The 26,731-nt window shown below is 42.2% G+C and overlaps 3 protein-coding genes across 11 annotated transcripts in view; all 3 read right to left on the reverse strand.

Annotated features, from left to right (window-relative positions):
* LOC110532929 (fucolectin-like) overlaps nt 1–26,731 on the reverse strand; it is a 235,673-nt gene that overhangs the window by 189,339 nt on the left and 19,603 nt on the right. The window lies entirely within an intron of this gene.
* On the reverse strand, nt 3,192–13,499 carry LOC110531544 (heterogeneous nuclear ribonucleoprotein C). Of its 9 annotated transcripts, none has more exons than XM_090183624.1 (12): nt 13,392–13,499; nt 13,167–13,222; nt 11,728–11,761; nt 8,267–8,324; nt 7,700–7,816; nt 6,559–6,686; nt 6,314–6,386; nt 6,096–6,143; nt 5,804–6,006; nt 4,893–5,006; nt 4,614–4,765; nt 3,192–4,320 (listed from the first exon to the last, which is right to left on the reverse strand). In XM_090183624.1, exons 4-12 carry the CDS (start codon nt 8,269–8,271, stop codon nt 4,237–4,239), a joined length of 924 nt encoding a protein of 307 aa, XP_090039750.1. In that variant the 5' UTR covers nt 8,272–8,324; nt 11,728–11,761; nt 13,167–13,222; nt 13,392–13,499; the 3' UTR covers nt 3,192–4,236. The 9 variants fall into 9 exon arrangements, with proteins under 9 accessions (XP_090039750.1, XP_036845103.1, XP_090039748.1 ...); XM_036989208.2 differs by having other exon boundaries at nt 7,700–7,819; XM_090183622.1 differs by lacking the exon at nt 13,167–13,222.
* Nucleotides 15,488–20,301, reverse strand: si:ch211-63p21.2 (FH1/FH2 domain-containing protein 1). The gene is made up of 9 exons (XM_036989185.2): nt 19,587–20,301; nt 19,178–19,318; nt 18,688–18,870; nt 18,282–18,401; nt 17,642–17,803; nt 17,238–17,464; nt 16,615–16,852; nt 15,801–15,909; nt 15,488–15,694 (listed from the first exon to the last, which is right to left on the reverse strand). Exons 1-9 carry the CDS (start codon nt 20,061–20,063, stop codon nt 15,666–15,668), a joined length of 1,686 nt encoding a protein of 561 aa, XP_036845080.1. The 5' UTR covers nt 20,064–20,301; the 3' UTR covers nt 15,488–15,665.

Raw genomic sequence — 26,731 nt, forward strand, 5'->3', positions numbered from 1 at the left:
AATACAATCCTATTTCTCTGTAATTAACAACAGACTTTCAGCATGCTTATAGAGAAGGGCACTCAACATGTACTGCACTGACACAAATGACTGATGATTGGTTGAAAGAAATTGATAATAAGAAGATTGTGGGAGCGGTACTGTTAGATTTCAGTGCAGGATTTGATATTATTGACCATAAGATATTGTTGAAAAAACGTATGTGTTATGGCTTTTCAACCTATGCATAATTGTGGATTCAGAGCTATATATCTAATAGAACTCAAATGGTTTTGTTGGAAGCTTCTCTAATGTCAAACATGTAAAGTGTGGTGTAGTGCAGGGCAGCTCTCTAGGCCCTCTACTATTTTCTATTTTTTACCAGTGACCTGCCACTGGCATTAAACAAAGCATGTGTGTCCATGTATGCTGATGATTCAACAATATACACATCAGCAACCACAGATAATGAAGTCACTGAAACCTTTAACAAAGAATTGCAGTCTGTTTCGGAATGGGTGGCCAGTAATAAACTGATCCTGATCTCTAAAACTAAGAGCATTGTGTTTGGTACAAATCATTCCTAAAATTCTAGACCTCAGCTGAATCTGGTACTGAATGGTGTGGCTATTGAACAAGTTGAGGAGACTAAATTACTTGGCGTTACTTTATATTGTAAACTGTCATGGTCAAAACATATAGATTCAATGGTTGTAAAGATGGGGAGAGGTCTGGCCGTAATAAAGAGATGCTCTTCTGACACCACACTCCAAAAAGCAAGATTTGCAGGCTCTAGTTTTGTCTTATCTTGATTATTGTCCACTCATGTGGTCTAGTGCTGGAAGGAAAGACCTAGTTAAGCTGCAGTTTGCTCAGAACAGTGCAGCACATTTTGCTCTTCATTGTAATCAGAGGGCTGATGTAAATACTATACATGCCAGTCTCTCTTGGCTAAGACTTGAGGAGAGACTGACTGCATCACTTATTTTTATAAGAAACATTGTGTTGTAAATCCCAAATTGTTTGCAGAGTCAATTTACACACAGCTCTGACACACACACTCACTTATCCCACCAGACATGCCACCAGGGGTCTTTTCACAGTCCCCAAATCCAGAACAAATTCAAGAAAGTGTACAGTATTATACAGAGCCCTAATTGTATGGAACTTCCATCTCATATTGCTCAAATAAACAGCAAACCTGTTTTCAAAAAAACAGATAAAGCATCACCTCGAGGCACAACGCCTCTCCCCTATTTGACCTAGATAGTTTGTGTGTATGCATTGATATGTAGGCAACTGTAGGCAAAAAAAATTTATGTAGTTCTGTCTTTGAGCTGTTCTTGTCTATTGATGTTCTGTATTATGTTTCATGTTTTGTGTGGACCCCAGGAAGAGTAGCTGCTGCTTTTGCAACAGCCAATTGGGATCCTAATAAAATACCAAATACCAATACCATTGAACTATTCCTTCCTCCCAACCAACCACCTGATACTGAATGTTGTCCAGTGGTTGCTATCTCCACCTCCCAACCAACCACCTGATACTGAATGTTGTCTAGTGGTTGCCACCTCCCAACCAACCACCTGATACTGAATGTTGTTTACTTACTGGTTGCCATCTCTACCTCCCAACCAACCAACCAACCACCTGATCCTGAATGCTGACTAGTAGTAAATCAAATGTATTTATAAAGCCCTTCGTACATCAGCTGATATTTCAAAGTGCTGTACAGAAACCCAGCCTAAAACCCCAAACAGCAAGCAATGCAGGTGTAGAAGCACGGTGGCTAGGAAAAACTCCAGAACCTAGGAAGAAACTTAGAAAGGAACCAGGCTATGAGGGGTGGCCAGTAACCATCTCCAGAATCTCCAAGGTAATCTGGTTTACCAGCTGGCTCTATCCCCGAACCTATATGCGGTAGTAATTGAGACTGGTAACGACGTTATCGCCAAGGATTTGAACTTATCTTTAATTACTATAATCCAATATACAGATAACTGCCAAAATAAAGGAAACACCAACAAAGTTTCTTAATAGTGTGTTGGGCCACCAGGTCATCTTAAATACACCTTGGCATATATTCTAAAAATGTCGAACTCTATTGGATGCGACGCCATTCTTCCATGAGAAATTCCATAATTTGGTATTTTGTTGATGGTGAACACCATCTCAGGCACCGCTGCAGAATCTCCGGTAAATGTTCACGTCAGTTGAGAACTGATGAGACAAACACAGTCCCTATGCTCCTTTGATACCAAAGTCAAAGATATTTTCTTCTAGTCCTGGTAGCCAGAATAATGGGCAGCTGGGAATTTTTATTTATGACCCTAAGCATGATGGGATGTTAATTACTTAACTCAGGAACCACACCTGTGTGGAAGCATCTGCTTTCAATATACTTTATATCCCTCATTTACTCAAGTGTTTACCTGTATATCCATAGTGATCTCAAGTAGTGTGTGTCAGATACTGCGTGTTTTAACCCTTCACTTCTGCTCAGATGTCTGTGCCATTCTCAGAAAGGTCAGCATAGCTGAGGAATTCCTCTGGAAGAGAGCTCTGCTTATTCTGGCTGGTCTCAGACTAGACGTAACATAGTAAATGAAAATACGGGACACTCAAATTAGTATGAACTGTTGCGTTTGGTATGGTTACATAAGGCAAATCAAAAGGAGGGTGGTTAGTCGGGATAGCATTTGAGATAATTAGCACCTACTTAATACTTTTTAGCATGTTAGCTAACCCTTCCAATAACCCCTAGCCTTGCTAATGTTAGCCACTTAACACTAGCTTTGGCCACCTAGTCAAAATTAGCTAAGAGAATGTTTAATTTGTAACATATCATGCAACATGGATGGACAGTCACAAATTAATACATGCCACACCAAATGTAACAAAGTATTATAATAACTTCAGTTTAGAACATTTCAATTTACTATGTTACTTCTACCCCTGAGACCAGGTTGGCTTATTCTGAGCAGTGCTGAGGGAAGCAGTCCTGGCTTATTTCTGTCATTAAGGACCTGACAAGACACATTCTCCTGGAAGGGGAACACAAGTAGTTAACCACTTGTTTACCATGCATTTTGAGTTACCATGTCTTATGTTAATGCTGTATGTGGCTGAGTAGTTTTAATCTGTTAACCTATAATTAGCAGAAACATGCGCCATACACACACAGCTTGATTACAAACAGCTCAAAGACATTCTGGCCTGGATCATTCCCACTTGGAAGTTTTTAATTCACAAGCACAGTCAAAGTAATGGTCAACTGAAATCACACGGCAACCGAGACAAACACACCAACATGGATAACATCCATTACAGAACTCAAGGTTATACTAAGTCAAACTGTATTTCCTGACACAAATAAGTAAGCTAAAAAAGAAACAAGCAAAACCATTCAGGGCAAAGAAAACGGCATACATTAGACAATCCTGGCATGAAATCTTCCTATACATGTCTGTTTCATTGTTTACGATTTTTATAATATGGTCATTGTAAAATCTTCCAACTCCAGCACCACATTTCACGGGCCTAGGTGTGTAAAAATGTCATTGCACAGTGCCACCTGCTGGTGGACGCAGCAGGTGCCAAGATCCTCCAGTCCAATGGTTTTAAAACCTCTCGGGACCCCCAGATGTTTCACAATGTTGTGGAGCCCTGAACTAACTCGTCTGATTGCCCTAGTCAAGAACATGATGATTAGTTGAATCAGGTGTGCTAGCTGTGGAATAGATCAAAAACATGGAACGACTGGGGGTCTCTGAGGAGAGGTTTGAGATCCACTGTATCCGGACTAGTACAACTAGAATAAAAGTATTTTTCAAGATACATACGGTATACATAAAGAAAATCTTTGATCTGGGGCCAAATAATTAGCCTGGTCCACCAACCTGACTGCTGCGCACGCTCTCTCATTTCATTTCAATTCACAAATAATGTAAATGGAGAGATCAGGATGGCCGTATGAGGCTACAAACTAATACATCAGAGAGAAACCCAAAGAGAAGAAAAGGGACAGATATTTGCTTGACATAACTGGTAGAGTGTTACTGAATGTGTAGGTGAGCACACGTTCAGAATGGTATAGTGGAAATGTCCATATGAATAGTGAGTTCAGTAGGAACAGCTGTCCGTGTACTGCATGTGTGTTGCTATGTAATTATACACATTTCATTTTGTGTATGTCAGGGAGTGTGTGTGTGTGCCTGTATGTATGTATGTGTGTGCGAACAGACAATCTTGCGGTGTTTAAGAGTCGTCTCCGTTGGCGCTATCTCCATCATCCTCACCTTCCTCCTCTTCATCGTCATCTTCCCTTCCCCGACTCTTCACCTGCAAAGAACATTCAATAACCTGATATTAGACACTGATTCCCAAAATGTCACCCTATTCCCTGTATAGTGCACTACTTTCTACCAGGACCTGGTCAAAATTAGGGCACTATATAGGAAATAAGGGTGCCATTTGGGATGCAAACACTACACCTCAAACTCTTTTCTATTCCGCTCCATTCCCTCTCAAGTGCCCCCTCAAGTACTGATCTCGCCTCTCCTAAATCTCTGCCACCTCAGTTTGCTCCACCCTCTAATCCCACGCTCACCTCCTCCATCCCCCATCCCCCTCACCTCCTCCTCCTCCTCCAGTAGGTCTCCCTCCTCCTCTTCGGAGTCATTGAGCAGTTGGCTCTCCCTCTCCCTCTTCAAGCTCTCCTCCTTCTTTCCTCCACAGTGGAGAGGAGACACCTCCCCGAGTTCCGGCTTCCCACTACTCTTCATGTCTGGAGGGAGAGGGGGATGGGAGGGAGAGGTTTATTGATATACAAAAATGTGTTGTTTCAAACCTAATGTTTGAAAATGCAATGGGCAACAATGTGTACTTCCTCACTAGTGTCTGTCCCGTCCTACCTAACTTCTTGGTGTGGTCCTTCTCCATGCGTTCCAGACTCTCCAGCAGGTAGTCCACCTTGTGTTTGATCTGGGTCAGCTCTCTCTTGATGGTCTGCAGGTCATCTGCCTTCACTGGGTTAGAGAGAGGGGATAAAAAGTGTCAGAGGCATACATTAACAGTAGGTCTGGATTTCACTTCCATATAATGAACATGGATTCATGTGTCTACCGGGTAAATGACTGGAGTCAATTCAGAGTTAGTGTGTGGTTATATGGTGTGTAGTGGGGCTTGCAATACCAGCATTGTGGGTTTGATTCACGGGACCACCCATACGTAAAAACACATGCAAGCATGAGTACGTCGCTTTGGATTAAAGCATCTGCTAAAATGGCAAATATTATCATATACTCGAGTATAAAATACATTACGAACACCTGCTCTTTCCATGCCATAGACTGACCGGGTGAATCCAGGTGAAAGCTGGAGACAGGTTAAAGAAGGATTTTTAAACCTTGAGACATGGATTGTGTCTGTGTGCCATTCAGAGGGTGAATGAGCAAGACAAAAGATTTGGGTGTCTTTGAACAGGGTATGGTAGTAGGTGCCAGGCGCACCGGTTTGTGTCAAGAACTGCAACGCTGCTGGGTTTTTCATGCTCAATAGTTTCCTGTGTTTATCAAGAATGGTCCACCACCCAAAGGACATCCAGACAACTTGGCACAACTGTGGGAAGCATTGGAATAAACATGGGCCAGCATTCCTGTGTAACGCTTTTCAACACCCTGTAAAGTCCATGCCCTGACGAATTTATGCTGTTCTGAGTGCAACTAGGAAGGTGTTCCTGATGTCTGGTATACTCAGTGTATATCGTCACTGTGGGAAGTGTCAAAAGCATCTGTAATTCCATGTGTGTGTGAGTGGTACTGACTGGTGCGTGAGGTGGAGACCCTGCTCTGGCTGCTCCTGGAGGATGAGAAGTTGGTCTTGGTGCGTCGGCTGCCCCCTGCTCCTCCACCTCCTCTTCCTCCACCGCCTCCACTCAAACTGACCCGGGGCCGCTTGGAGGGGATCACCGCCCGGGACAGGGGGGGAGGAGGTGGAGGGGGCACGCGGGACTGGTACGGGTACATCCTACAACAGCAAAAACAAACAGCAAAAAAAAAATCATTCTTTATCCTTTTGTCAGTATAGGGAGTGGCAACCGAGAAAGGTAGACTCACCGGTCATAGTAATCTCTCTGGAAGTCATATTCCAAATCAAATGAAGAACTGAGGAATAAAGCAGAAAGAAAAAGAGAGAGAAACAAAAGGGCGATACAGAGAGTGAGACAGCAAGGTTGGAACAGTAGATTGCATAGTTCAACATTTACATGCATTCATTTTTATACAAAAATGATTGACTGGAGCACTTGGTAAAGATCCTATTTAAATTCACACACCTGTACATATCTCCCGCAGAGCGCTTCACAGTCTTCAATCTCTGATGCTTCGGTTCGCAAGCAAGGTTAATGTCTGAGAGAGAGAGGAGAGGGGGGAGAAACAAAGAGCAGAGAAAGGAGGCAAATTAGAGAAAGTTTAAATCAAGACGGAGCGTCAAATCCAAGTGACCACATCTACTATGCCTTCAGAAGAGGTAAAGGGAAGACATGGAAGAAGGAGCAGAAAACGCAGCCCAGGTTCTTACCCAGCACCTGTCCTACGATCATCCTCCCATCCTCGCCCCCTACGGCGGCCCGGGCATTCCTTTCATTGGCATACTGGACAAAGGCGAACCCCTTGTGCACGGAGCAGCCCACTATCTTGCCGTACTTGCTGAAGATAAAGAAGGTTATGTTATTGCCCAATGTACAATGAATGGAAACTTGTCTTTTGATTCATCCCAAATCCCTCCATAGAAACATGTACACAGGGACTGGAGAGGTGGGAGCAGAGATTTGCCATAGTACTAGGTGTGCGAAATCCCGGTAACTTTTCAGTTTTCCAGTAATCGTGATTAGACGATTGCGGATTTCATGCTTATTCCCTTCTAAATACGGAAAATGTTCCAACCAGAATAAAAAATATACACTGAACAAAAATATGAAACGCAACATGTAAAGTGTTGGTCCCATGTTTAATGAGCTGAAATAAAAGATACCATACATTTTCCATATACACAAAAGCTTATTTCTCTCCAATTGTTTTGCACAAATTTGTTTACATCCCTGTTAGTGAGCATTTCTACCGTGCCAAGATAATCCATCCACCTGACAGGTGTGGCATATCAAGAAGCTGATTAAACAGCATGATCATTACACAGGTGCACCTTGTGCTGGGGACAATAAAAGGCCACTAAAATGTGCAGTTGTCATAACACAATGCCACAGATGTCTCAAGTTGAAGTAACGTGCAATTGGCATGCCAACTGCAGGAATGTCCACCAGAGCCGTTGCCAAAGAATTGAATGTTGATTTCTCTACCATAAGCTGCCTCTGACGTCATTTTAGAGAATTCCTGTCTGTAAATAATTTCAATTGCCTGGGCCTGGCTCCCCAGTTGGTGGGCCTGGCTCCCCAGTGGGGGGGCCTGGCTGCCAAGTATATGGGCCTATGGCTGCCAAGTGGATGGGCCTATGGCTGCACAGTCATCTAAAATCCATAGATTAGAGCCTAATGAATTTATTTGACTGATTTCCTTATATGAACTGTAACTCAATAAAATCTCTGAAAATGTTTAATGTTGCATTTATATTTTTGTTCCTTATATATATATATATATATATAAATAAATAAATAAATAATTAGGGGAATTGTGCAACCCTGCATAGTACTGTCCATGCTCCCAACCTGAAGATGGCCTCCACGTCTGCCTTGGTGACCAGGAGAGTGTTGAGGTTCCCGATGAAGACCCGGGAGTTGAGGGAGCGAGGGTCAGTCTTGTTGGTAACGTTGCCAGCCATCAAGCTACTGGTGGTGGGACACCGTTGTTTATGAGAAGGGGATGAAAGGAAAAGAGCGGGGAAACAGAGGGGGGGAGAGAGAGAGAGATGTAAGCTGAGTGTGTGGATATGCGTGTCTGTGACCATGTGCCTGTTTGGGGATGCTTTTCAACATAAACTGGACCTGATTTCAGTGTGTGTGTCTATACACAGACACACACAGTTGTTTAAAACAAGCATCCCCTTCATTGTGTATGTAGATCACTTTGGGTGATGGCTCACAGTACATGGTGACTGTATAGGTGGACTTTCATGTGCCTATAATCTAAGGTAATTGTTTTGTGCACAGGAAGGTGGGGGTTGTCAGTCACATACACGTTTGTCAACAGCCATTTTGCACAGATTTCAGGGTTTAAAGCCTTCTGTTCCTACATCTAGAGAACATATAGGCAGGGTTGAAATAGCCAGAACTCACTCCATATTGCCTGTACCCTGGACGGTCGTGGTCTGCCTGCCTGCCTGCCTACCTGTTTCTGTTGGAGAGAAGAGTGTCATTATTGGTAATTCGAGCCGGAGCTCAGCAATGCATTGTGGGAGATGTATTGCATCTACAGGGAGGTGGCGATGTCTCTAGAATGAGAAATCTCCAGAAGTTCAGTATTTCTTGTTTTTGGATCAATGCTGCCCCCATGAGGTACTTGGGGGGGGGGGGGGGGGGGGGGGGGGGGGAGAGAAATATACCACACGCATAAAAAACAAAAGTTGTAGCGGTAAAGGAAGAAGTAGCAAGCACCCCCAAAAACCTGTTGGACAAATAGTATTATCATAACAAACAAGACTTAGCATGACAAAGTACCTGAGCATACAGCAGTCATTAGATACACAAACAATATGATCCACGGCTGGCATGACAACCTCAGAGACACTAAATAATAGAATGACTGCATCCCATGCCACCCTAAACCATACATAACCCACCATAGGGGCTCAGAGGGCTCCAGTCAAAAGTAGTGAACTTGAGGGAATAGACTGCTATTTGGGATACATCCAATAGTATATTAGCTACCACGTGTACTCTTGACACATTACTTCTCATAAATGTCTGTGAACTACATTAACAGGAAGTGATTTAAGTCACTGGCTTTCATTATTAGGCATTTTTTGTGGTAAATTGAATCAGTCCCAATTGGCACCCTATACCCTATATAGTGCACTACTTCTAAACAGGGCCCATAGGGCTACGGTCAAAAGTAGTGCACTTTACAGAGAACATATAGGGTGTCATTTGGGATGTGGACAAGGGATATGTTATTACATGGTGTGGGGAGGACATTCTCAAATGTCTGTCTTTGTAAATCCCAAAGCAGAGCCCCTCGTGGCTTGTGTCCACTTTCATAAATGATAAAAATAGAAGGCTCCACAGCCTTCTCTGCACGGTGGACACACACATTTCAGATTACACTGCCGTGCTGGGTCTGGGTGTCTATCCAAAAGCTTAATGCACTTTTCAGTTAGTGATTTTGGCTAGGATGTGTTGTCACGCCTGGCCAGTTGACAAGGCTGGGTTAGTATCTACCAGCGTCGATGAGGGGAGAACGCAGGCAGGTCATGTGACCCTAGTAAGAGGTGATATAACACGCACAGCTGTGACTATTATGGGCTGGAGAGGGACATAATCCTAGAGTCCCAATAATCTCTCCTTTCTCCTGAAGTATGCCGTTGTTCCCCACAAATATATAAAGCATTGTATTGGCAAAGGCATAGGCCAGTGAGAGTTCCACTACATTTATTATTTAAGTCATTTCCTTTCAAGAGGAAGAGATCATTGGAACATGGCACTAGTCTGGAAGATGGTACTACATGTTGTTGGTTGTGTGTGTGTGGGGGGGGGGGGGGGGGGGGGGGAATCAATAGTTACATATCAGAACATTATTTTTGACAATAGTCTACAGTTTTGACAATATTGCAATATAATTTGTGCTAGTTGGCTGTACCAAAACTACGCTATTTGTCCTTTGTCCCTCTACAGAAGACATGGTGAGCAATATGTTTGGAACATTGAATCGTGAGAAGAAAAAAAATCCTAATACATAACTTATTAGCACCTGTATGGTGATATCGCATCGTAAGGTCCCTAGCCTTATTGGTGATACTATAATGCAGTCAGACTCATAGTGCCCTTCACTTCCCATTTAGATATGATTTTACAAGAAGTGAAAAGACACACCACATGTGGAATTGTTTAAGAGCGCAGAACAGTTTAGGTTTATATTCAAGGCTTTCATTGGTGTGTGTGTGTGTTGTGTGTGTTGTGCTTTAACATTTGTCACTTATGACATCTCCAGTTAACAAGTAAGTAGTTAGGTCAGTATTTCTCAACTCCTGGTAAGTTGGGGGATCCGGTTTCTCAGCAGCCCCTTCGATGGTTACCCGTCACCGATGTTGTCAGTGCCTTCAGACCGTATTCATACTTATCACACATGTTGTGTTACAGCCTGAATTCAAAATCAAATACTCTCATCCATCTACACACAACATAATGACAAAGTGAAAACATGTTTTTAGACATGTTTTCTTAATTCATATCTCATTTACGTATGTCAACCCAGAGGCAAAACTTTGTAGAAGCACCTTTAGCAGTGACTACAGCTGTGTCTTTCTGGGTAGGTCTAAGATTGGGAAACATTTGCCCATTTTTCTTTAAGCTCTGTCCAATTGGTTGTTGGTCATTGCTAGACAACCATTGTAAAGTCTTGCCATTCCTTTTGACTTAAATCTATTTAAAAAAACTGTAAATTGGCCACTGTCTTATTGGTAAACAACTCCAGTGCAGATTTGTCCTTGCGTTTTACGTCATTGTCCTATTGAAAGGTTAATTCATTTCCCAGTGTCTGATTGAAAGCAGACTAAACCAGGTTTTCCTCTAGGCTCTTGCCTGGATGCATTTAAAATAAAATAGTACACGATTCCTTCTTTTCACTCCGTCAATTAGGTTAGTATCGCGGAGTAACTACAATGTTGTTGAGCCATTCTACTATCACAGCCATTCAATTCTGTAACTGTTTTAAAGTCAACATTAGCATCATGGTGAAATGCCTGAGCGGTTTCCTTCCTCTTTGGAAACGGAGTTAGGAAGGACGCCTGTATCTTTGTAGTGACTGGGTGTACTGATACACCATCCAAAGTGTAATTATTAACTTCACCATGCTCAAAGGGATATTAAAATGTCTGTTTTATTTATCTTTACCTTTCTTTGCGAGGCATTGGAAAACCCCTAATCTTTGTGGTTGAATCCGTTGAAATTCACTGCTCGACTGAGGGACCTTACAGATAATTGTTTGTGTGGGGTACAGAGGGGATGTAATCATCCAAAATAAATGTAGAACACTATTATTGCACACAGTCAGTAGATTTTTACTCCTGAACTTATTTAGGTTTGCCATAACAATGGGGTTGAATACATTTCAGCTTTTCATTTGATTAAATTTGTAAAAATTCCATTACAAACAATCCCAATGACATTAATGGGGTATTGTGTGTAGGCCAGTGATTTATATTTAAAAAATTACCTTGTAATTTAAAAAATATATATTTTAAATTCAGGCTGTGTAACAACAAAATATGGAAAAGGTCAAGGGGTGTGAATACTTTCTGAAGGTGACCAATCTGTTTGTTTTTTTAAATCAAGAAAAATAAGTGGGAAAGTAGGGGTTCAATGTGAAATGCAAACTACTAGGCTACTCAAAACTACAAAAACAAATGGACAGTAGTGATAGGCTATCACAACACAAAAGCAGCAGAAAACTACTTGCTTTAGGGATTTCCAAAAGGAGAAAAAAAGGCTACTTCACAAAGGCAGAAAGAAAAAACTAAACTAGATTCAAAATCCATGTCAACGTGGAGGTGGGGAAAAAAAAAAACAGGAGACCAACTTACGATTTGTCGCTGCTCAAAAAAGATGCCTCAAAAACTAAAAAAAGGGAAACAAAAAAATTTAAATTAGAAGAGAACACCTGTAATGTTGAACTGAACCCATAATCAGAGGCTACGAACGATGCTAATGATAGAAGATTTAGAAAGAAATCATTGTGATTGTGTTAGTGGCCATATACATGTATAGGCTTAGTCGTAACCATCTGTACATAACGTGGTGTGGGGTCAGGTGCACACCTCTTAAACTGTGTCGAGACCACGTTAGACACATATTCCTTTCCTTCAAGACTTCTGGCCCTGTATTCACAAAGCATCTCAGAGTAGCTGTGCTGATCTAGGATCAGTTTTAGATTACAGTGACTGGATGGGAGGTGGGACCTGATCCTAGACCACCACTAGTGCGAGACGCTTTGTGAATGTGGGCCCAGACCAGCAGGACTTGATTAAAACGATTTTTTTTTTTTTTTTTTAATTTAACTATTCAGTCCAACTAGTCTGTTTTCTGTCGTGAAGGGAAGGAAGCCATTTGAGAGAATTGGGACACAGCCAGTAGGTCTACTAGTTAGGGCTTGTAAATAATAAAAAGGTCTGGGTAAGGCCTACAGAGAGGAGGTGATCAACAACAAATTTAAAAAATAAAAACTGTATCCACTGGTGCAAAATCAACTCCCTGAAATTGTCATAGTAACAGGGCATCTTCACATCATCAATGCATACCAACACAGCCTTAAGCACAGGAGATTTCCTACATAAGAAGCTTTGTTCACTGATCAGCTCTAGTAGGCCTAATGGACGTTGATCACATAGAAGTCTGACCACAACTATTTCAACAGGCTACACATTTGAATAATGTTCAATAAAAGCACAAATTATGGATGCATGAAATCTCATTCTGCACAATATTTTAATTATTCATATCACAAAATGCAATGCCAGGGTAGTCTATTTCTCGATTTAACAAATGTCTTTGCTTACACAATACACCGTATTGTTTGTATTCCAGTGCAAACGAACGCCCACTTTCACTCTTCATAGTGAAAAAAGATAATGCCTCAGAAATTACGTCATTGTTTCGAGAAATAGGGCTAATGCAGAGAGCACTGTTGCGAACCTCAAAAATAAGAAAGCCAAAAAGAAAACGTTGGAAATATTTCTGAGCAGTCAACTTCAACAACCGAAATTCATGTTACTGGGTCTTAAAATGAAAAGGTTGAACAGTATAAAAACCCTGTTAAAAACGTCATTCCTGGGTGGGGAAAAGACGACCATGATGTTGACCACATACTACTAGGCCTAATCATTTGTCCAGTCAGATTGGAAACAACCTTCGATCTTTCTTCACATAAAAATATTACCATAAAACACACAAAATGCTCTTATGGTAAACTTGGAAAAATGAAGGTTCAAAAGTCCTAATTCGAAAAGTAAAGCAAAAAAATTACCGCTGTGTAGAGAGCTAACCAATACTAGTCACGCGCAGCCTGTTTTCCACCCGTCGCTGCAACAAAATGCACGCCTTTAAAAGCCAACACAAATTCAGAGAATGCAGCCAGAAAAATCCATTCAAAACAAAAAAATAAAAAGTCCGAAAGAGATCAGCTCAAAGTAAAAAAGAAAAAAAAAAGAAAAAAAAAATCTGAAAAATGTTCTCGATTCAAAATACTCACCAGGAGCTCAATTATTGAAAAATGAGTACAATTTCGACGTTGTGTTGGTTGGTGTCTTATATGATCCGTTTCCAATTCAGTAGGCAGATTGTACTGTACCTTGAACCAGTTAACACGAAATGGCGCTGTGGCTACGCATAGCAGTATGTTCACTCCTTATCCGGAATACTGGTATCTTATTGGATCTAGTCAGGAGAACGTGACTTAAATCTCTTCGGGAATTGGTTGATATATCACTAAACCCCGCCTAAGAGGCGCCTCCAGGTTCCATCTTTGAACAGTAGACTACCATCTGACTGAAACAATGCACACATGCATAGAAGTGCAACAATAGCCTCCACTACAAAATAAAACATATACCGGACAAAAATATAAACGCAACATACAACAGTTGAACTATTTTACTGAATTACAGCTCATATAAGGAAATCAGTCAATTTAAATTAAATAATTAGGCCCTAATCCATGGATTTCACAGCAGAGCAGAGGCACAGCCATGGGTAGGGCTGGGAAGGCATAGGCCCACCCACTGGAGAGCCAGGCCCACCCGCTGGGGATCTAGGCCCAGCCAATCAGAATGAGTTATTCCTCACAAAAGTGCTTTTTTACAAAAATAAATACTCAGTTTCATCAGCTGTCCGGTTGACTGGTCTCAGATGATCCCGCTAGTGAAGAAGGCGGATGTAGATCCTGGGCTGGCGTGGTTACATGTGGTCTGCGGTTGTGAGGCCGGTGGGACGTACTGCCAACTTCTCGAAAACGACGTTGGAGGGGGCTTATGGTAGATAAATGAACATTCAATTCTCTGGCAATTGCTCTGGTGGTCATTCCTGCAGTCAGCATGCCAGTTGCACGCTCCCTCAAGACTTGAGACATCTGTGGCATTGTGTTGTGTGACAAAACTGCACATTTTAGAGTGGCCTTTTTATTGTCCCCAGCGCAAGGTGCACCTGTGTAATGATCATGCCGTTTAATAAGGTTGTTGATATACCACACCTGTCAGGTGGATGGATTATCTCCTGATTGTCTCCTGACGCCTCCTGTCTCAGCCTCCAGTATTTATGCTGCAGTAGTTTATGTGTCAGGGGGCTAGGGTCAGTTTGTTATATCTGGAGTACTTCTCCTGTCCTATTCGGTGTCCTGTGTGAATCTAAGTGTGCGTTCTCTAATTCTCTCCTTCTCTCTTTCTTTCTCTCTCTCGGAGGACCTGAGCCCTAGGACCATGCCCCTGGACTACCTGACATGATGACTCCTTGCTGTCCCCAGTCCACCTGGCCGTGCTGCTGCTCCAGTTTCAACTGTTCTGCCTTATTATTATTCGGCCATGCTGGTCATTTATGAACATTTGAACATCTTGGCCATGTTCTGTTATAATCTCCACCCGGCACAGCCAGAAGAGGACTGGCCACCCCACATAGCCTGGTTCCTCTCTAGGTTTCTTCCTAGGTTTTGGCCTTTCTAGGGAGTTTTTCCTAGCCTCCGTGCTTCTACACCTGCATTGCTTGCTGTTTGGGGTTTTAGGCTGGGTTTCTGTACAGCACTTTGAGATATCAGCTGATGTACGAAGGGCGATATAAATACATTTGATTTGATTTGATTATATTGGTAAAGTAGAAATGCTCACTAACAGGGATGTTAACAAATATGTGCACAAAATTGGAGAGAAATACGCTTTTTGTGCGTATGGAACATTTGTGAGATCTTTTATTTCACTTCATGAAACACGGGACCAATACCAATGTTGCGTTTATATTTTTGTTTAGTGTGGATCAGTGGAGATTCCTCAGAGGAGGAAGGGGAGGACCATCCTCTTCAGTGAATTTCATGTGTTGGCAGAAAAATGTATGTTGAATGTCTTAAATGCATTTTCTGACAACAAAAACATAGTGACATTATTGATGTCACTAACACACAGAAAATCCATGTTTGGCAATTTTTTTATGTTTCACATACATGTATAGAAATGTGAAACATTTGTCAAAAATAGTTTTCATATCTACATATATTTACACGTGTTTATTTTCAATGCTGCTGTGTTAGTCTGACTGTGGATAAGATTGTGTTTGTGTATGAGAATAAGTAGGCCTATGTGCTTGTTGAAGTGCATGACAGAATATTTTATTGCATTGTAGCATACAACATGCAGGGACCATGGTGTGCTAAACAGTATGCATTTACAGTGACTATAGTCACCTGTGTAGCAATAACAATGCATGATTCTACAAACAGATGTAGACAGAAACGCAGGACAGACGACACACTTCACTCCATATGTCACCACTTTAGCTTCCGGGAGAGTCGACCTGAAACACCAAGAAATAGGTAAGGTGAGTGTGTGTGTGTGTGTGTGTGTGTGTGTGTGTGTGTGTGTGTGTGTGTGTGTGTGTGTGTGTGTGTGTGTGTGTGTACCTCTGATATCAGTCTTCTTACTGCGGTGGCGTGGAAGGGTGGAATCTAACTGAAAGTCAGATTCTGGGGTCTTCAATACCTCCTCTAGTTTGCACTGCTCCAAGCTCTCCTGACAAATTAAACAACACACAGTTATGAAAATGAAAAATTCACAACACACATATTATTCAGCTACTTATTATTGACATGTGTAGTTCCATTTAAATCAGGAATCCACCACATCCATTTGCAATTTAACTATGTCTAAGTAGCTTTGCACATGCCTAACTCATGAGCCTGTTTCTGTAGCATGAGGCATCTTGATGTACAAGTACACCCTCTGGACAGAAGTGTAGTCTATCACAAGGCATTATTCCCAATCTAACTCCTTAATGCTGAGCGCTAAACAGAGATGCATCAGCTCCCATTTTTCCATTCTTTGGTATAACTCAGCTGGGGATTGAACTCACGACCTTGCAATCACAGGGCAGACACTCTTACCACAAGGCCACTGAGTTAGTAACAACAACGACAAAGACGTTACTTCAGACAACAAACCCATTTTTTCCCCTTGGACGTCACTGCATGTGCAATAGAACAGCAGAGTATGTACTAGGATGTTTTTTTCTACCACTTTGCTGGATGCTAATTTTGAAACAAAAACATTAACAATGTGCCTGGGGTGGCCAGTGGCTTTGTTTCGCCTATCGCAGATTAAGTTCAGGATAGTCCTCCCCCGTTTCGGCTGTTTGCTTCTATTTGGTTCCTATTGAATACACTCCTGTTTTTTTGTAACACTGTCACTTCTCTCCCTCTCTCTCCCATCAGTCTCTACCTGAGAAGGTGTCTGGTGGTGGTGGGGATGGTAGTGGTGTTTGTGGTTAGGTGCAGGTGAGCTGGGACTCTCTCCTCCTTTCTCTCGCCCCCTCTCTCTCTCCCTTTGTTGCAGGATGGAGAGACGGGTGGCTCTGTATTCCAGGGAGAAGTCACTGACGGTCTTACAGAAGTCCTCCGCATTCGTCTCTCTCACCATCGTACGAGAGTAACCCAGAAACAAAAGGAATGAGTGAAACCTGCAGAAAGATAGAGCGAGAGAGAGAGTACAGAGAAAGAGAACAAAGAAAGAGAGAGAGAGAAGTGAGGGAGAGAGAGAGGGAGATAGAGAGAGGAATAGAGTGTGTGAGAGAGAAGAAGAGAGCGAGGCAGAGAGATATATATAGAGAGATAGAGAGAGAGAGATAGAGAGGGAAAGAGAGAGAGAAACAACAACAATCACCCATTTCTAGTGTCATAGCTGTTTATTCCAGATTTATGAATCTCTAAACTAATCAAATCAACTTTATAAACTACTTATAAGCCATTTATACATAATTTTAAGCGTACCTTAATGTAAAGTATTGTATTAGGTCATGTAAGTAAAGTTACACTCTTACACAAGTTACAATATTCAGACATCACCTGTTGATAACCCTCCGATGGACAGCTCTCAGTACCTTCAGCCTGTCCTCACATTCCTTCAGGAACGTAGGTAACCTCTGTCGCAGGGTGCCTTCCCGCTCCCCTCCTCTGTCCCGTCCTCCTCTCTTCTTCTCATCCTCCCGCTCTAGCAGACGCAGCTGGTCCCATGAGGATTTGCAAAGGGCCTCCAGCTGTGAGAGGCTGGACTGGACCTGGGTGTAGTCACACTGGGAGAGAGACAGGGGAGGGTTGAGAGCAGAGTGGTCGCACATGCACACACGCACGCACGCAAACACACGCACGCACGCACGCACACACACACACACACACACACACACACACACACACACACACACACACACACACACACACACACACACACACACACACACACACACACACACCTTGCTGGTGCGGGTGACAGAGGTGATATCAGAGTAGAGGTCTGAGGACTGTGGGTAGAGCTGCAGGAGCAGAACACACATATGGTACAGGAGAGGCTGACGGGAGTGTGTATCTCTGACCTGAGACAACTTCCCCAGGTAACTCAACTCAAAACCACCGGCCTAAAGAGAGAGAGAGAGAGAGGGAGAGCGAGAGGGAGGGAGGGAGGGAGGGAGGGAGAGAGAGAGAGAGAGAGAGAGAGAGAGACAGGGAGGAGAGAGAGAAAGAGAGAGACAGGGAGGGGAGGGGGAGAGAGAGAGGGAGAGAGACAGAGAGATGGGGAGAGAGAGACAAAGAGAAAGCGGGGAGGGAGAGAGAGAGGTTAGAATGAAAGTTAGGTTGCTAGGATTTGGACCAGGGTTTCCCAAACTTGGTCCTGGGGACCTCAAGGGGTGCACGTTTTGTTTTTTTCCCTAGCACTACACAGCTGATTCAAATAATCAACTAATCATCAAGCTTTGATCATTTGAATCAGCTGTGTATTGTAAAAAAAATACAAGTGCACCGAGTTTGGGAAGCGCAATAGATCACTGCAACAACAACAGTGAAAAAAGAGAAACGAGACTAATGCAAAGGAGTTGATGGTGGTATGTTGTTCACCTTGCATCCATTGAGGAAGTTACCAATGGCTAGCACAGTGGCCAAGATGCATCTAAAGGTCTGATTGGCTGCCAGCTGTTCCATGGCAAGCTTCAGGTGGAAGAGAGGCTCTGCAATTTCCTGGTTATATAAATAACATACAGCAACAGGTAAGCAACACATTCACAGTTATTGGACGCTTATTGGAAGTTCAAGTAGTCCCTCTGTGTTTCAATCCGTTTTCTTCAGTTTGTTGCCTAATGAATGCCACCCTGCATCACACTTCAAAGTTTAAAACCTCTACAACTTCTCCGCAATAAACCAAAATGCCACAAGGTGACAGCCCCTTATCCATTCTCCATCCATCCTCCACCTCCTCTAATCACTCATTATGCCTTCCATTTTATGACACTCAGACACCACCTACTCTTTCTAGGGTGTCATAGTCCAGAGCGAAAGCCCAGAGCTGAAGCCTGGGGCTCAGGTAAGTGATCTGCCCCAGGGTTAGGAGACAGAGCTCAGCTGGAGCCAGAGGCGAGTGGGGGGACTCGGCCTGGGCCTTCCTGATCAGAGACAGCTCCTCTTCACTGGGGACCAGGGACTGGAGACGCTGGATGGAGAGAGAAAGAGAGAAGGGATTTAGATGGGTGTGAAAGTCTGTGGAGAAGGTATGCCTGTAGTAAGGTACAGGCTGATGTAGTGTGGTAGAGATGAGTTGGCAGTAAGTGGAGTATAAGTTAGTCCTCCTACTAGTATAAGATGCAGTGAGGAAGGTGACATGCAACATAATACTATTTGCCTCATTGTATTTTCAATGTTGGCTTTGCAGTGGTTTATGAGTTATCAGTGAATGGTCACTATATATGCAGTCAAACTATACAGTGAGTCATGATAGTTGTCTGTAGTGGAGACTGTACCTGTACGTCCTCTCTGTCCAGAACACTACAGTCCATGGTATAAATGGCAGGAGGCAGCAGGCGGGGAGGAGGGAGGCTACTGAGGGCAATTGTGATGATGTTACTCCGTTTCACCCCCAGAACTGAGACAGACGGCAGCTTCTGGAAGAGAGGGGTGGGGGGAGAGAAAGGGAGATGGTAGAGTCCAGTCATACACAGTGATCACCAACCCTGTCCTTGAGAGCTGAAGGGTTTGTAGTTGTCTGCACCAGTCCCAGTTGATTCCACTGTTAGTGCTGTACACTTTGTTCCTCTCAAAGTACACCAACATTAGGCAGAATACCTTACAAAATTAGCCTTATATAATTAGCCAGAGCACCAAGAAATTGGATTGCAGAGCACTCAAGAGAGCTCTGATTTCAACTCTTACCTGCCTTCCTGTCAGCACGCTGCAGATGGAGCCATTTCCCTTGGTCTCAAACAGGTACTCCAGCCGGTTGGTGTCCAGGTGCACCGGCTCCAGACCAGCCCAGATGGTCTGGGGCCCAAAGCGGCTAACCCTGGGCAGGGGGGGCAGGCTGTGGAGCTCCCTCCAGTGGAGCTTTAAGGTACGACAACCTGAGGGTTTCTCCATGGAAGAGGCATATCCTGTAGACAGGGGAGGGGGAGGAGCTGAGGGCGGCATGGGAGGAGGAGGAGGTGGTGTTTGGAGACATGCTGAGGTTTGGTTGATCAAGGTGCCACCATCTTCCTCGGCGCTGTCCAATCCCAGGTCCTCCTCATCCCACAGGTCGGAGAAGTCCAAGGTGTTGAGGCGGAGACGAGGTGCAGACTTTAGGAAGGAAACCCAGGATTTGTCGAGGCCTGATGTTAAGGGCATGTCCTTGATTTGATAGGATTGTGTCATTGGTCCTTTCAGGATTGCCTTGGTTTTGTGCTATCCGGAATTGAGGTTTTCAGCTATAACCTAATGGTTTTGGTTTATTTGCAGTTTTTAAACATATTCTTCAGAAAATGTGTTTTTTGTTGTTGTTTTAGACACACTTTTTGAAAGAAAAAAAAAACAGCAGTTGAAAAAAAACAGTTAATACGAGTGTTCTTCCTTTTCTGAATACGCAGGAAAAAGCAGTAAATGAACACCTCCTATCCTCTCTTTTCTTCTCACCCATTCATCCTGCATGTCTTTGAGAGAAGAGATTCAATCACAACACTCAGATTTCCCTCTATAACAATATCTCCATACTAATCCTGTTGTCTCCTCTCTTGTCACCCTGTGACCACTGAATGCAGGCCAAAACCACATGACTGCTCCATGATCCGCAAACCACCTTTCCCAATATTATTCCCACAATCCAGAACTTGCTTTAGGTGTCATTTGCTTCCAAAAAAAGAATGCTCTTCTGCTTCTACTTAGGAATGTAGAGCAAAATTGTCCCTTGAACGGATAGAATGCGCACCAATTGTATCGGATCAGAATCAGATGGGTCCAGATTCCTCTACGAATTCAGGGTTCAATTCTGATGTTGATTTCCAAGGAATGGTTCTGTTGTTTCCAACTTTTCATGCAATGACCCGACCTGGTTTCACAGAAACTTCTCTCTCTCTCTCTCTCTCTCTCTCTCTCTCTCTCTGACTCTGTGAGTGGTCTCTTCTATCAGGGCTGAAATGTATCAGTCTCAGTTTATTTGAGTTGCACCCTTTTCCTTAATTTCCTTATCGAGCCAACATCTCCTGTTTAATTTGCTTCTTGTGTATACACAACCCTCTATCTGCTGCTGTTGATCTCCCCTCCCTCCCTCTCTCCCTCTCTCCCTCTCTCCCTCCCTCCCTCCCTCTCTTTGCTCCCCCCATCATGAACATAATGATCTCTTTCTGAAGACATACCGGTCTCTCCGCCTTTTCTAATAGTAAAGAACGAGCCTTTGAATGTGATTTGGGCACATAGCATTACTCATAATGAAAAAGAGTCTTTGTAACCTACATGATTTCCAGGCCTAGTCCTGCCCAAAGCACAATAGGGTCAGTTGTGTTTATGGTCCTTTGCATGCTTGACAGCCATAATGACAGCACCCCTCCTATAGCTATTACAGATGTAGCACCTTAATTTGCATGAGAGCTTTCCTGCAATGCAGGATATGTAAAACTTGGAGTGTATTTGTGGTTTAAAAAAACATTGAGATTTCAGACTTCCTTTTCCCTTACGAACAATGTCAACCCATCAACCCTTCCAAGATTGTCCATTAATTATAAACCTCATAATAATTCACATTATCTGTTGCTGCAGGATTATTTTCCGGTTGTACCAAACGTGCTCAAATTAAGTAAGATCCTATATCTGTAGTCTTATAGGCTCCAAACAGTGACATATACACTGTCTGTACCATGCGAACCTTAATGGTATGAATGAAGGCCTGATTGTACTTAGGCCTGTAGAGTGTGTCAATTATTGTTTGCCCGTAGGTTAGATAGACATGTTCGTTATAGCATTTGTCATGTGTGAATGTTACTGCAATACATTCGCTTCTTTGTCTTATCAGACTTGCCACAACTGATGTAAAATAAAGTTGTTATTTTCTCAATCTGAATGGAGGTCAAATGAGGTCCAATTGGAGAATAAGTTTAGGCCCACACAAGAAAAAAAAGTAGAACATGTTTACATACATGTCCTAGGGAAGTACAATTATACACTTTTAATTAACAAAACATACAAAAACAGTTATGGACGAGGCCTAAACTACGGTGCACTGCTCACTGACTACTCAGTGATACCCTTGTTCACAGGCGCAGCTTTCCTCGTGGGAAAATACATTTCCGACGGGGTTGCTTTGATGAATCTGTCCATGATCGCGTCAGAGGTAGGCGGCGACTCTGCTGTCTCTGGATATTGTAGACTGTCTCCACAACTGTTTGTGTTTGTTTGTAAGCCTCCGGGACTCCGGGGATATCGGACAGATCTGGGCAATAATTATGTTTAATCATTCCCAATTAGGTCGGAGGAGATGGAGGAGACCCCAACGGCTCTTTGACTTCAGGGTCACAACATGCAGAGGCCAGGCTGGGGGAGAAGTCACTGTAAGCCAATTAAATTAGGATTGTTCCAATAATCCATTAGATTTTTGTCATAAATATAAAGAAATAGAATACTAAGCTGTGTCATGTGTAATATGTGTAGGGGGAGGAAGACCCTTCCTTCTACAATTGTTTTGTTGTTGCCCTCCCCCTCATAGAGTTAACTCCAAAATAATGTTTACAATCACAGATAACAATAACTGTAGCAACCCTGTGTTTATAAACATAGATATGGACTTTGTCACTTCAGCAAACATTTGTGGCACAGTCGATGCCACGCAGGGCTACGGGCCAGAGTATTGAGTGTTTGCCGAGCACCACGGTTGACGAGCTCACTCTCCCTGCCTGTTACATTACACCTACACTACGATCAGAGCCGGCTGCAGACAATGATCAGCGAAGGGGAAATCTGATTTTCAACATTTTGATGACGTACCTGTATTTATAATTGTATAAAATATATGCAAAAAAAAATCCACCGACAGGTTTCTGGGCCAATGTACAACACTACCAATAAACAACGCATACCTACTTTGGGCGCTTCAATATCACGGTTTGCGTTTTCAACACCACAATAAATAGACAATGTCAATCTCGACTAACAGAAAATACATCCCTTTCCACCTTGTATGCCTACCCAGTATTAAGGCTTGGCAATCTCTAAATGTCATTAAACTTTTTGGTGTTTCGTTCTCTTTCCATTCATCAAATGGCCGCTGCACAGTTTGGATTGATTGATTGATTGATTTTATTTGTCATCCCCCAAAAAATACAGATTGTATATACACACAGTGCAATGATTTTTAAAAGTGATCGGGAATGCACAATAAAGTCGAGGACTTATTTTTTTATATATAAATACATACAGTTGAAGTCGAAAGTTTGCATACACCCTGGCCAAATACATTTTAACTCAGTTTTTCACAATTCCTTGCATTTAATCCTAGTAAAAATTCCCTGTCTTAGGTCAGTTAGGATCACCACTTTATTTTAAGAATGTGAAATGTCAGAATATTTGTAGAGAGAATGATTTATTTTGGCTTTTATTTCTATCATCACATTCCCAGTGGGTCAGAAGTTTACATACACTCAATTAGTATTTGTTAGCATTTCCTTTAAGTTGTTTAACTTGGGTCAAACGTTTCTGTTAGCCTTCCACAAGCTTCCCACAATAAGTTGGCTGAATTTTGGCCCATTCCTCCTGACAGAGCTGGTGTAACTGAGTCAGGTTTGTAGGCCTCCTTGCCTGCACATGCTTTTTCAGTTCTGCCCACAAATTTTCTATGGGATTGAGGTCAAGGCTTTGTGATGGCCACTCCAGTACCATTACTTTGTTAACCTTAAGCCATTTTGCCACAACTTTGGAAGTATGCTTGGGGTCATTGTCCACCTGGAAAACCCATTTGCGACCATGCTTTAACTTCCTGACTGATGTCTTGACATGTTACTTCAATATATCCACATAATTTTCCTCCCACATGATGACATCTATTTTGTGAAGTGCACTAGTCCCTCCTGCAGCAAAGCACCCATACAACATGATGCTGACACCCCGTGCTTCACGGTTGGGATGGTGTTCTTTGGCTTGCAAGCCTCCCCCTTTTTCCTCTAAACATAACAATGGTCATAATGGCCAAACAGTTCTATTTTTGTTTCATCAGACCAGAGGACATTTCTCCAAAAAGTACGATCTTTGTCCCCATGTGCAGTTGCAAACTGTAGTCTGGCTTTTTTTATGGCGGTTTTGGAGCAGTGGATTCTCCTTGCTGAGCGACCTTTCAGGTTATGTCGATATAGGACTCGTTTTACTGTGGATATAGATACTTTTGTACCCGTTTCCTCCAGCATTTTCACAAGGTCCTTTGCTGTTGTTCTGGGATTGATTTGCACCTTTCGCACCAAAGTACATTAATCTCTTGGAGACATAATGCGTCTCCTTCCTGAGCGGTATGGTGGCTGCGTGGTCCCATGGTGTTTATGCTTGAGTACTATTGTTTGTACAGATTAACGTGGTACCTTCAGGCGCTTGGAAATTGCTCCCAAGGATGAACCAGACTTGTGGAGGTCTACAATTTTTTTTCTGAGGTCTTGGCTGATTTATTTTGATTTTCCCATGATGTCAAGCAAAGAGACACAGAGTTTGGAGGTAGGCCTTGAAATACATCCACAGGTACACCTCCAATAGACTCAAATAGTGTCAAATAGCCTATCAGAAGCTTCTAAAGCCATGACATAATGTTCTGGAATTTTCCAAGCTGTTTATAGGCACAGTCAACAGTGTATGTAAATTTCTGACCCACTGGAATTGTGATACCGTGAATTATAAGTGAAATAATCTGTCTGTAAACAATTGTTGGAAAAATTACTTGTGTCATGGACGAAGTAGATGTCCTAACCGACTTGTCAAAACTATAGTTTGTTAACAAGACATTTGTGGAGTGGTTGAAAAACAAGTTTTAATGACTCCAACCTAAGTGTATGTAAACATCCGACTGTATACAATTACAGAGATACAGACACATTACAGAGATACAGACACATTACAGAGATACGGACACATTACAGAGATACAGACACATTACAGAGATACAGACACATTACAGAGATACAGACACATTACAGAGATACAGAGATACAGACACATTACAGAGATACAGACACATTACAGAGATACAGACACATTACAGAGATACAGACACATTACAGAGATACAGACACATTACAGAGATACAGACACATTACAGAGATACAGACACATTACAGAGATACAGACATACAGACACATTACAGAGATACAGACACATTACAGAGATACAGACACATTACAGAGATACAGACATACAGACACATTACAGAGATACAGACACATTACAGAGATACAGACACATTACAGAGATACAGACACATTACAGAGATACAGACACATTACAGAGATACAGACATACAGACACATTACAGAGATACAGACACATTACAGAGATACAGACACATTACAGAGATACAGACACATTACAGAGATACAGACATACAGACACATTACAGAGATACAGACACATTACAGAGATACAGACACATTACAGAGATACAGACACATTACAGAGATACAGACACATTACAGAGATACAGACATACAGACACATTACAGAGATACACAGACACATTACAGAGATACAGACACATTACAGAGATACAGACACATTACAGAGATACAGACACATTACAGAGATACAGACACATTACAGAGATACAGACACATTACAGAGATACAGACACATTACAGAGATACAGACATACAGACACATTACAGAGATACAGACACATTACAGAGATACAGACATACAGACACATTACAGAGATACAGACACATTACAGAGATACAGACACATTACAGAGATACAGACACATTACAGAGATACAGACACATTACAGAGATACAGACACATTACAGAGATACATACACATTACAGAGATACAGACACATTACAGAGATACAGACACATTACAGAGATACAGACACATTACAGAGATACAGACACATTACAGAGATACAGACATACAGACACATTACAGAGATACAGACACATTACAGAGATACAGACATACAGACACATTACAGAGATACAGACACATTACAGAGATACAGACACATTACAGAGATACAGACACATTACAGAGATACAGACACATTACAGAGATACAGACACATTACAGAGATACAGACATACAGACACATTACAGAGATACAGACACATTACAGAGATACAGACACATTACAGAGATACGGACACATTACAGAGATACAGACACATTACAGAGATACAGACACATTACAGAGATACAGACACATTACAGAGATACAGAGATACAGACACATTACAGAGATACAGACACATTACAGAGATACAGACACATTACAGAGATACAGACACCTTACAGAGATACAGACACATTACAGAGATACAGACACATTACAGAGATACAGACACATTACAGAGATACAGACATACAGACACATTACAGAGATACAGACACATTACAGAGATACAGACACATTACAGAGATACAGACATACAGACACATTACAGAGATACAGACACATTACAGAGATACAGACACATTACAGAGATACAGACACATTACAGAGATACAGACACATTACAGAGATACAGACATACAGACACATTACAGAGATACAGACACATTACAGAGATACAGACATACAGACACATTACAGAGATACAGACACATTACAGAGATACAGACATACAGACACATTACAGAGATACAGACACATTACAGAGATACAGACACATTACAGAGATACAGACACATTACAGAGATACAGACACATTACAGAGATACAGACATACAGACACATTACAGAGATACAGACACATTACAGAGATACAGACACATTACAGAGATACAGACATACAGACACATTACAGAGATACAAACACATTACAGAGATACAGACACATTACAGAGATACAGACACATTACAGA

This window comes from Oncorhynchus mykiss, chromosome 9, assembly GCF_057628025.1.
Source record: "Oncorhynchus mykiss isolate SJ-2025 chromosome 9, ASM5762802v1, whole genome shotgun sequence".
Lineage (NCBI taxonomy): Eukaryota > Metazoa > Chordata > Actinopteri > Salmoniformes > Salmonidae > Oncorhynchus > Oncorhynchus mykiss.